This window comes from Numenius arquata, chromosome 8, assembly GCF_964106895.1.
Source record: "Numenius arquata chromosome 8, bNumArq3.hap1.1, whole genome shotgun sequence".
Lineage (NCBI taxonomy): Eukaryota > Metazoa > Chordata > Aves > Charadriiformes > Scolopacidae > Numenius > Numenius arquata.
In genome coordinates this window covers 46354005-46366455 of record NC_133583.1, presented here as the reverse complement: position 1 = coordinate 46366455, position 12451 = coordinate 46354005, and the positions used below count along the sequence as shown (strand labels likewise).

The 12451-nt window shown below is 40.4% G+C and overlaps 1 protein-coding gene across 1 annotated transcript; it reads left to right on the top strand.

Annotated features, from left to right (window-relative positions):
- The first annotated feature begins 907 nt into the window (after positions 1 to 907).
- On the top strand, positions 908 to 11531 carry SAMD13 (sterile alpha motif domain containing 13). The gene is given in 4 exon segments (XM_074152539.1): positions 908 to 956; positions 1266 to 1350; positions 5617 to 5728; positions 11054 to 11531. Coding segments are annotated over 4 exon segments (390 nt in total). The 3' UTR covers positions 11198 to 11531.
- The last annotated feature ends 920 nt before the right edge of the window (positions 11532 to 12451 follow it).

Here is a 12451-nt window from a genome sequence, read left to right as displayed (position 1 = left end):
GCCGCAGAGGAAGGGTCCCCCCCCCGGTAGCCCCCCGACCCCCGGGTGGCTACGCGGGGCGGCGGGCTCGGCGGGAGGTGCCCTGCCCCGAGCCCGGGGTGGCGGCCGGGGCGAGGGGACCTTCCGCAGATAGTGCTGGTGCGGTTGTCGTTTGCTGTCACCTCAGGTGAACCACGAAGTGATTTGAGGAATGCGTTGAGTTACTTGGTCAGTGGTGCAGGGAGAAGCGTCTTTTTGATTAGTTTGTTACTGTTTTCTTGGTGCTTTACTTGCTGCTAGCTGTATGAGAAAGGGTGTCTTTTTTGTTTTTTTTTTTCCTTAACAGCGTTATTAATTGCTATCCTCTATTTTTGCAAAGTTTTAGCTGAAGAGCGTGGTTTCCCTTTTCTGTACTTCCCCAAGCTCTGTGACATTTCACTGGCATCCATTAATGCTACAGCAAGAACATCCTGAGTCCTTGGTCAGTTCTTTGGTGCTCTCTGAAATAGAAATGGCTTACTTGAGAACAGAAAGAAAAGGCTCCGGTCATTTCTGGACGTTCCGTGGAGTGGTGGAAAAAGCTGCGTGATGAAAGTACTCCAGCATGTTGCGAGGAGGGAAGCAAACCGGATTTTCTCCCATGTCCTTCGTATGCTCCTTTCCTTTTCAGAATTCAGTATATACCATACCTATAGAAGAAGCCGTGCAAGTGCAGGAAGGGTGGTCTTATGGATAAGATATAGATTTAGGCCTCAGGAGTTTGGTGCTCAATGAGTAACTCTGCTTACCAGCTTTGCGTATGAGATGGATATAAGTCACTTTGTGCTCATCTGTATTCTGCATTCCCCGTTGGTAAAACAAGGCTATGGATTTCAAAACCTTACTAGGGATAAAATCGTACATCTGTTTGGATCCCCTGTATAGCAGGATGACTGAAGACATAATAAGCTCTGATGATATCTAGTTATATATTGCAGGTCAGTCTCTATCTGTGTGAATATATAGAGTTTGATCTAAATTTATTCAAAAAGGATTAAATGTAACATTACCTTCCTTGATTTTAAGGCATGAAATATTTTTTGTGTTTCTAGCACAGGTCAACTTTTCCTAGTTCTTTAGCTATTATCAGCTTTGCCAGGCTTCTGAGAAAACAGTTTTTGACAGCACCTTTGCTCTCAGGTGGAAACATGGTTGTGTCCCTTTAGAATGCTTGTTTCTGTTACATTATGTTGCTCTTTTCATACTACCAATAATTAAACACAGCTTTTTTCCCCCCTATTGATCAGTTGCTGAAGTAAAAGAAACCTCTATCCTCCCCATGCTAACTGTTGACATGGAAAACAAGGAAAATGGCTCTCTGGATGTCAAAAAGTAAGTGAATCCATAGTGTTCAGTTTACGTAAACAGCACGTGGATTGTAGTTTTCCTTTGATTTAATGCGGTTGGCAATGGTGGGCACTTCTGTCTCTGCTCATTTCAAACCTTCCCCGTCCTCAATTACTTTTACTGTATTTCAGCTTCTAAATAGAAGAGTCTCGGGCACTGAATTGATTAAAAGTGATATGCAGGAGGACTGTATAGCAATGGAGAGATGTAGAAGCTAATAACTTAAGTTAGGGGTATACCTTTCTCCATTGATTTTTCCTTTCAGCCAGAGACTAAAGCAAGGGGTAGCACTGTAACCAATACTCTGCCTCTGCTCACCTCTCTGCTAGTGGCTTTTGTAGAACTGGTGCCTGATGGAGAGAAGTGTCTTGTGTGGAAGTCTCACTGTCTCATTCAGAGAGACATACACCCCTCTTCGCTGACTGCCCACCCATCTAGATCTGAGAAGTAGCAGCAGCATGTGTCTTTGGTGTCAGTTCTCTCCTGGAAGAGATATTTTAAGCTGTTTACTGGAGAAGCCCTAAACTGCTGAGTTTTTACTTCAGGCTTAGGGTGGGAATAAGACAGAGACGCTGTGCACTGCTTTACAATTTTCTTTAGTGTGGTAGATTGCAGGCTAAGGCAAAGGAACTGTTTTGGAGGCTTCTCCATATCCTCAAAGGTCAGCAATTCTTAGATTAAGACTAGCAATTCTGAATGAAGTTATGATCTGAGAAGTGGAGATCAGTGTGGAGAAATTTGGCCTTGCTGCTTTAGGATTATAGAAGCTGTGCTACGATAGATATATACATATATAGATATACTAAAAAAAACAAACATACAAGCCATACTCAGACACAAAGAAATGTACTAGAGAGTTCGTAGTCTGTCCTCTCAAACCGCAACACTTCTTCAAAGCTCCACTTTATTCTTCTCCTTCAGATCTCTTTTCTGTAAGCCTTCCAAGAAAATTTGACAATGCTTAGGCTCCCAGGCACTAGGGTAATATAAATAATGATAATGGTCACTTCAGGATGCTGATAAAACACCTGATTATGACACAGCATCAAAAGATCTGATGGCAGCCATTAAGATCAGCATGCTCCCCCTTCACTTGAGACGCTGGTTACACCACAACAACATAAAATGCATTTTTCTAATCAGTGACTATGAATAGATTATATTGAGTACATCCCTCAGAAGCCACCTTCAGTTGGCAATCCTGCTTCTACAACGAGGACTCAGTGGTGGGAGGAGAAGAGAGGCAGTCAAAGCAAGGACAGTTTACATTTAGCCATTTTCCCCTGAGGCTTAGGTGATAAAGGCTCAACTACTAATTGTGAAAGTGGCTTTTTAAAACTGATGGGGATTGTAATTAAACTGATCAGGAGCTGTGGTTTCTAAAGGAATGTACGCAGCATGTACGTGCTCGTATCTACAAAGGAACTATGTGGCACTTTTTTGAAGGGGTTATAAATAGCTTGTATAAAATCTGGTTTTTTTATGTCCTTTCAGGCCTTGCTGCTTCTGCCACATGGTGGCAATAAAGGCCTAGGGACAGTGGTGAAAAGCAGACAAGCCTAATCTTTGTTCCTTATCAGTGCATCTAGTATCTCATTACAAAGCCTAAAATGCCAGTCCTCTTAAGATTTTACAACATCCAGGGTGTCTGGCATAAACCGGCGTATGGCTAAGCCATGGCTGTTATATATTCCCTTTTCTTGTCTAAAGAATAGAGCCATGTGCAACAGCAGGGCAAGGAGGAGGCTGTTAAAGTCTAGAAGCCAAATGAGCATCTGTGTGGATAGATGCATTAAAATCCAGCCAGCCTTCAGCAGTGTGCTGCATGCCTTTGAGTCTTCTGCAGCTGTAGCTGTGGAAATTGGCTCCTCTTGAGGTCCAGCATGATGCTATGCCTTGAGGCAGGAATTTGCAATTATTTCCTGTGATTAGTTAATGATTAAGGTAGAGCCCCTGAAGTCATTGCACTTGAGCCCAGGATGGGGCTGGACCAAGCTGTAGTTTCCTAGCTGTAAAAGAAGAGCTACATGAAGAACTAATACACCTGGGCTGAAATACAAAATTGTGGGAAAGAGGGTTTGGGACCATATTTAGTTTGAAATTAAAATGTTTTGGGAAGTAAGCAAAATACAGTTAGAAGGTATTTTTACAGATTGAATCTTTTATTTGCTGTTTAGGAAGAATTAAATTCAATATCTTTTAGCATTTATTGTGGTGTTTTTTTAAAATATTGGCTTCTTGGCGTTTTGTTTGTTTAATTTTAAGTAGAAGATGAGTCATTGAAAGTGAGAGTCTATGTCTTAGGGAAAATGCAAAGATATAAATATAATTCTTCAAATGCTGCTTTTACAAATGTGTGCAGGTTTTGTGTGGTGCTTTTCATATTTTACTTCTTAAGCATCAGAATGTGCACAACACCAAAAACTTAATTGAAAGGCATTCTTTGATTAAAAAAAAAAAGACACAGCTTTGATAAGGCTAGATAGTCTCATTTTCAATTTTGCTGAATGTTGCCTTTCTACATAATCACAATCAGTAAAGTGATTCATAAAGTAAGTCATTACTTGATGAGCAAAAGTAAGAAACTGGCCCTTTGTTCATTGCTCTGAGATGTGTATATTTCATGTGGTAAGTGAAAGAAACTGCGTTTAGAAGACCAAGTGCAGGGTACAGTGTGATATTGAGGCTGCAGTGTGAGTCTCTAGGGCCAGAACCTTGTCGCTGTATTGACAGGTACATTCCAAGAGTTAGGGGAGAAGCAAAAATCATTGTGTTTACGAGTCCTCCTTCCCAGGGTTTAGCTAGTTGCAGAAATTTGGATGCTGTAGAAACAGTGATGGGAGGCACTATATGTCATTCTGTTTGCTTCTCTTCATGGCTGGTTGGAAAAATGGTTGACCCTTGATTTGCTCAGTTATTTTTCTGAAAGATATGCAAGTCCAGGCAAGGCAGAGGTGGTGTGACAGTTGGAAAAGAAAAACTTGAAGGATAGAATAAAAATGCTGTCAGGAGAGTATAATCTGTGCTTCTTTTCCAGCTGGTGCTGTTGAAAATCAAAGTCCTGCCTCTAAGCTTCAGGACCCGAAATAGCCAGGATTCTGATATCTGCCCTGATCTGTACATTTTTTTTCTTTGTTAGCATTGTGCTTAAGCATGCAGAAGAGCAGAAAATGTATGGTATGAATTTTGGGACTTCTGGAACAGGCTGCCCAGGGAGGTTGTGGAGTCCCCTACTCTGGAGATTTTCAAGACCTGCCTTGATGCAGTCCTGAGTAATGTGCTCTAGGCAATCCTGCTTCAGCAGGGGAGTTGGACTAGATGATCTCTAGAGGTCCCTTCCAACTCTGACAATTCCGTGATTCCGTGAAACATGTTAAAGAATTTCTTTCTTTTGATGTCTTGGTCTTCATCCTCCTAAATTGCTGTAGGAAAGGCAATCAAGCACGCTATATCTTTTTTAACCTCTGTGTATCTGCAAATGATGGTAATCTGAGATAGGATGACAGCAGATTGAAGTTAAGAAATGCAGGATAAGGATTTTAATATGAATGACTGGTTGTTTTTGCTACTGTGGAAAGCAATTGCCTGAGGTCAATCAGAGAAGGAACTAATTCTGATTGTTTAACAGATGTTTCCTCAGATTCGTAGCTATTTTAAAAGTACATAGATTTGTCCAAAGATGAGTCCAAAACCAATCTTGGGACATTTTCTATATTGAGCAATTAGTGCAATCATTGGTGCCTCCATTCTTTTTTTTCTTTTTTTTTTTTTTGTCAAGGTAGAGATGGTTTCCAGTAGTACACCTGTTAAAAGGAAGCACAGTCTCATCTGGGAAAGGAATATTCTACATACTTCAATTCTTTATAAGTACTTGGTAGCTGAAAACAAGCTGTAGTCTTGAAAGACAGGGATTTGGTACCTCAGTCATGGTAGTCTTTGTTCTCCAGCTGCAAAAGCAGCACACTTGGCAGGGAAAGATCCTGACTGATTACCTTTGGTGATATGAAGATTCATATACTTTCTTCTTTTCTGAAGGGAGAGGTACCTCAGTTGTCCCAGCATCACATCTTTGAATTGGAAGAGAACAGGAGTGACTATTCTGTATCGGGGCAGGGGTGTGTGTGTGTGTCAAAAGGTACGGTTCCTGGAGGAACAAGGAAGGAGGGGATGTACATGGGGTGTGCACAAAGAAGCAGCAGCAGACACTCTGCACACATTTAGTGATTACTTGTCTGGATTTGCACTTTGCAGTTCAGTAGAGAATGGGAGACCTCCGGATCCTGCTGACTGGGCTGTTATCGATGTTGTGAATTATTTCAGAACAGCTGGATTTGAAGAACAAGCCAATGCTTTTCAAGAACAGGTAAATCTGTTAGGAAACACCTTTTGACTGCCACCAGTTTCTCACATTGCACGTTTTTGCCATGGACCTGGTTACATATTCTTAAATGGGAGTGAAAATCCCACATTAATGGGGGGATTTGAATCTGTTATTGGGTGAAAATCCATGGGACTGTGATCTTTGAGTAATAATGTTGTTCTACAAGGTGTTGATAATGGGTTGGAGTTTGTTTAAAAGTCATCTGAAAGGTGAGGAATCTAAACAAATTTTCTGGCTTGGACTCAGTCTCCCTGTACAACCCGCTCAGTTTCACTATTTTGTTATTTAAAACATGAGTGGTAGTTCCCTTCTTCCTCAGTGTATTGTGCAAATACAGTAATGAGTATTATAAAATCCAGGGCTCTCAACAAGCCAGTTGCTTTTGAAGACCCAGGGTGAAAAAGGGGCCGCTGTGTTGCATTGAACTTGGCAGGGCAAGTGAACAGGGAAAGCACAAGTTGGCAATAAGGGGGAAGAATCTGTCTAGGCAGAGGAGCAGCATGTTTGTAGGACTCAGTCTGAGAAACAGGTTGCGTCTTGTAACTGCTGATGCTAATGGATTACTTCTTTGGTAGATTTGATCAGCAAAGACCTTAACAGTCCTGTGGCCCTTGTAACTTGTCTGTCGGCACACTGGTAAGGTGTATTAGCGGGGCGGGACAGGGAAGTTGCCTTACTTGGCCTACAGCCCACCTGTTCCATAGAGAAGGAATTTACATCTCCAGACTGTCAGTTCAGCACCTTCCCCAATAAGTCTATAGGTTTGCATGCGACTACCAGGAAATTAGTTACCAACACTAGTATTTAGTTATCAAAATACATGGCTTGACCTTCCAAGGCACTGAGCTAGTGCAAGTTATTGGCAGCTTTGCAGGGAAACTGTACATCTAATGTGAAATAACGTTACTGTTGGTCAAGTTAATCTTGCTGACCTTCTGCACCTGGGCAGTGAAATCCCATCTGATTATAATTGATGACTATAATAAGAGTATCTAAATTTAGCTCTTTGTTCTTGGGGGTGAAAAGCCTGGTGTTGGGTAGTTCTCTGGCAGGGTGCAGAGAGAGGCTCTTTCTGCAATTGCTACTAATTTTTCAGAATTTGAAGATGGGCAAACAGGCAAAAAAATTGAGTGTATCCATTCCTTAATAGCAGCATGCATATTTCCTCAACAGCCCTGGAAACGTGGCTTAAAAAAACCCACACAGGCAAAGTAATTGCAGCCTCTGGGGGTTTTTTCCTTATACTGACAGATACCTCTGACTTTCATCAAATATCTTAACCTCTCTGCACCTCAGCTGGCTTGTCAATAACACTGCAGTAATTACTACTGATCTTGCAGCGGCAAGGTGAGGCTAACTCACGAGTTTTGGCAAAGCAATTTGCAACAGCCTGATGGAAAGCAGCGTAGAAGTAGAGTGTAAAGGTTTTATTAGTATTCTGCAGCTAGGGCAAGTGGCTTCAGAAGAGGATAGCTGAAGTAAGCTGCTTTTTAGCAATGTGTTGCCAGAGTTCTGCTAGGGTAGCCATGGGCAGAAATGTGGCTGTGATTCTACTGCCAACTTCACTTTATGCCAAAGTCTTGGAGAGAGGTGCTGACAGCTGCCACCAGGATGCGGCCAGGAGGTGTGGGATGGACACTCACAGCAGACGTCATTTCCACTTCCTTCCCCCTCCATTCCATGAGCAGCACAAGGAGCAGCAAGTGCCTGGTTCTCCATGCCAACTCTGCAAGCCCATTCCCTGTCTGCACCAGGAACAGCCCTGGGAGCAACCCCATCCCTAACCTCTTACCCGTGGTGATGCTCTGTTTTCTCTACACTGTTTGCTAGCCACAAACCTTAACTCTGTACTTATGGTATTTGTTACCAGGATCTCCCAGGCCTTCCAGGTATGGCAGTGCAGTCAGGTGCACGTTGAACCTTTAGCCATCCTCTGTCTACAGTCACCAGGCAGCTGAAGCTCTGGCCATCTCTGGTTTTCTCTGCCATTTTTACTGTAGCTTGCATGGGCCCCAGAAACCTAAGTTCATTTGATCTGTTACTGCCCTGAATATGTATTCGAAGGGGAATGAGTTTGTAAATGGTAAAGTATTCAGTTTCACCTACAACACTGGGAAATTGTTTTCCACTGAACTTCTTCAGTAGGGGTAGCACAATGGTTTCCTTACAAAACATCCATAGCCCAGAGTGTAATCATGAGATCTGTTATTACGTTCAGTTCTTACACAGCAGTAACTGTGTCCACACTTTCTTTTGATGAGTCTAAATACATCTGGACTCGCCCAAAGCAAATGACTCAAGGAATTTTTAAGGCCTTCTCCTTACAACATTTTAAGGAAAATGAGAAGACATTTTAAGGACTGCAGAATGTTTTATTAAAACTGTATTGTAAGTCCTGGTAAGAAGTGATGATTGTATAATGATTATATGTTACTCCTCTTTGGAGTTCCATTGATGTCAGGAAGTCAAAAGAGCTCACTGATGAAAAGAGATTCAGTTGAAAGATGTTGCCTAATAAAAAAAACACGGTAACATAGGAAGCTAATCAGACAAGCCAGGAAGTGGTGGCACAGGATAACTAAAGAGAGCGGCAGACCGGATGCAGAGTGAGGGTGTTCTTGAACATCTTCAAAGAATGGCCGCCTGCCAGTACATGGCTGAGCTTTCTCTGGGAGCCCTGGGAGCACAGGGGACTGTGGCTCACTCAAGGACTGAAGCTATTTGCCATGTCTCGAGACCTGCTAGCGATATGCCTGACCTTCATTATTGCCCATGTGGCTTCTTAACCATCAGTATTGCAATAGCCAGATTAGCCAAATTAACGCAATGGTAGTTTGCTGGTCTCACTGCAATGTCTTACAAGAAGGGAAACTGGGGTTTGATCCTACCTTGTGTCCACCGCTGCTTTCTAGCAGAGCCATGTGAGCATGCTGGCTGCCATGCTTTTGTGTCAGCTGTACTGTAAAATCTTGCAGCTCTCAGTCACTTGGAGAAAGAGCAGAAAGAGTGCTGGGAGGACTTGAAGCTTAACTGGTCCTCTGGTTATTTGCTGAAGACAATATGCTATTGCTGCTGAGGTCATCCTGGCACGGTGGGGAATTACTATTAACTCTAGTTGTGCAGAGGGGTGCCCCTACACATGACGTTAAAAAGGCATAGTGAAAGCTGACATTAGTTACATCCTGAAAAAAAAAAAAAAACAAAACCAGAAAATAGATAAGTAGCAAAGAAGAAATTCAGAGATGTCGCTAAAGCATACAAAGTCTTACCTGTTGCCAAATAATGGAATGACTATGACAAATGTACAGAAGCAGGTTTGTGGAAAACTAAAAAGTGGAAGAGGTGAAGCTTACAATACACACAAAGATGTAATAAAACTTGAATTCTGAATACATAAGCACTCATCTCTACCTAGCTATGTTTAGAGAATCAGTTTTGTATTCAACAAAAGCCCTAGCAGTTACCAACATTTCTAGAATCCATGGGGAACCCTGTGGAAGAAGGAGAAGAAGGGAAAGGAATAGATACTTTTTTCCTATTGGAGTTTCTCCTGCTCCAGGTAGGGGATTTACTTCATTTGGATCTTGCCAAGCTGAAGGCTCTTCTTCCTCCATAGCATCGTTGAACAGCAGCAGCAAAGGCAACTTCAGATCGGTCATAGCAATGAGCAAAATACTCACTGGTGTCAAAATTCCCACAGAAAGAGTTGTGACGAATGCAAAAGAGAGGATAGAAACTGGTTTTAACTATTAACATTCTCAACAGAAATTGGAAAGAGACACCTGTGACAATTGGGTAAAAAAATATTGGAAACTTCTTTTATTTTAGAAATACTGTTACATTGCAAGCCTCTGAGCTATTAGCAGTCATATCACTTGGGGAGATTTTAAAGAAATTCCACTTTCAGCTGGTCCTTGACTATGTTGTGGTTTGTCTACGTATTTTGTATTTATAAACTTTATCAAATCATAAGAGAGATCAGTCTAGACAAATTCATGCTGAACTCTAATATAGTCTTCCTCTTTTCATGTTGAGTTGTAATCAAGGATGGGATCTCTGACATTTCCAAGACAATAATTAGTATTTCTAAGGAAGGTGCTGCAGTGGGATAAATTGATATGTGGTGTTTATAATATTTATAAAAATACAAAATTTTGGTAATATGTTATCATAGAAAACAACAATATATGCAAGCATTTGAACTACTTATTGGCTGTTGATAACAAATTCACTGTTTAATAGTGGGGTAAAGTAAAAAGGAACGCAACAGCAGAGTGAAGTCTGGTGCAGGAGAGTACTGTAAATCTATATACTTCTTTGGGCTATGATGATCTTTAGAGGTCTGACTGTGTTGTGAGACACCAGTCAATGCGTCGTTGTGTAGCTGTAACTCCTGTTTCCTGAGTAGTGCAATGTGATTGAACTGTAGGAATGTGTAAGAAAAGGATGGCTCCTTGTCTGAAACGGAGATGGCAGTTGAGAGATGTGGATTCTTTCTCTTCTGTTTTAACCTTTGAAATATCATTTACAGGTAGTTTTCAAACATACGACAAGGTTTTGAGGTGGAAAAAATGCCAAGGCCTACAGGTTTTCTAATCTAAATAGATCAGAAAGCCAAGTTTTGAGAGAAAAAAACAAACCACAACATATCTGTGATTTAAAAGTGGGACTTTTCAGCAGGAACAAGTAAGAGGTTTTGAGACTTAAGCTGGAAGTTGCTGCTCTTAGCCTCTTTCATTGTAGGTGGAGGAAGAGAAGTTCCCTCAGTGTTGAGCTCCACAGTTAGGCCCTTCTAAAATTTCTGATTGCAGGAGTGTTTTGGTTTTGTTTTTTTTTTTTCTTTTCTTCTCCCTACAAGATGCATGGGAAGACTGGCCTTTTAAGAAGGCAGCTGAAGTTATTAGCAGCTACTGACTAGTCCAAACTTGCATATTGCTGTCAATGGTAATTATTCTGAAATGCACTTCATAAGCCTCCTTCTTAAGACCATCCTTCCCTTAATGGCTGATAATTAGGCAATCTGCACATGTACCTATTAATTTGAAACAGATTTACAAGGAGGGAGTTTTGAAATAAGGCTCATTTGGGTTTTGTGTTTGGCTAAATAGTATTTATGTCTTAGGACAGGTGAGCACTTGAAAAGCAGACAGCAGAATTTAGCAGCTACGAACAGTTTCAGGAAAATAAAGGCTACTGTTTCTTTTCCCATGGATCCTCTGTAGTAGTCTTCCATTTGTTGCATGACTGTTCTCATCTGTTAGATTCGTACATTTGTCTTTATCAACTCTTTATCAATTCTTCTTATAGGAAATTGATGGCAAATCATTACTGTTGATGACAAGAAATGATGTACTGACTGGACTTTCATTAAAACTGGGGCCTGCGCTGAAAATCTATGAATATCACGTAAAACCTCTACAGACACAACATCTAAAGAACAGCTCTTTATAGCGAATTGTCTAATTGGGGTCATGTTGTGCCTCAAACAATAATAAGCAATTTGGTTTCATGTGATGGAACTTTGTAAAGAGAGAATATATCTATTAAGAATATAAACCAAATTACAATATATATCCTATTGGATAGAGTTGGCAATATACTATATACTGAGTCTGAATTGAGAGAGGTAGTGTGTATTTTTTACATAGTACATAATGATTTTCTCTTTTAGGAAGTGTCAATGAGCATGTTGAGATAGCTACATCACTGTATCCAGAACAAAAGGGAGGTATGTCATTCTCATTTTTGAGCCAGACATGTTCTTGATTTCATGACTTAAAATACCAAAAAAAAAAAAACAAACCCCACCCAAATAAATTTTATGTGCATTTTTGGGAGAGAGAAACCAATTAAAATAGGTTTTGGTTTACACTAAAGACCTACTAAAGTTATTGCTATTTATAATTTTAGGATGGGACTGACACTTGCCAACTCACCCTTTTTTGCAGAGGGTCCTATTTTGACCTTATTAAGGTTTACTCATGATATGCTGCAATGTTTAAAGCTACAACTAACATAACCCCTTCGATAGCAGAAGGTGTTGCTGACAGGTGAAACTGGGTTGTGTATTTTTTGCTGTACGTTAAATTTTCAGCTTGTTTTCACCTGTTTTTAATAGTAGTTCTGTGTAAAGTACAGTTGTTTTTTTAAAAGTTTTTGTTGCTTTGCAAAGCAAAAAAAGCCTCATTTTATTCCTTTTTTAATTTATAACTTGTTTTCTAATATTATGCAGAAATTTGTAAAAAGAGTAAAATTCTGCACATTTTTAATATTGTCTGTCACTGGTGTTGTAATGGTTGATTTTTTTTTTGATACTTAATGGTTTGAATACTTGTTTTAAAAACTGAAAGAAGCTGTCTCGTCACCATACATCTCTGTTAAAAGAGAGTCTTGTTCAATCTGTTTGTACCAGTTCCCTATTTGATAGGTTGCTTGCTGTATCCCAATAAAGCATTGCTTATGTTTGGATTCAGTTTACTTTACAGATATTTTACTTCCTCTGTTTCTTTGTTGTGGTATATTGGAGCTCCTATTTTTCTCCATTTTTCCATTAAAAAGGTACCAAAATCTACTTAATATTCTATGTTCTTGTGATTACTTTTAACATCACCTACCAAGATATTAAAAGATTTCATTATTTTTGCTTTTTCTTACCTAGTGTTATATCCCACTGAAGGAGAAGCCCTGGCCACAGTACACCAGTAA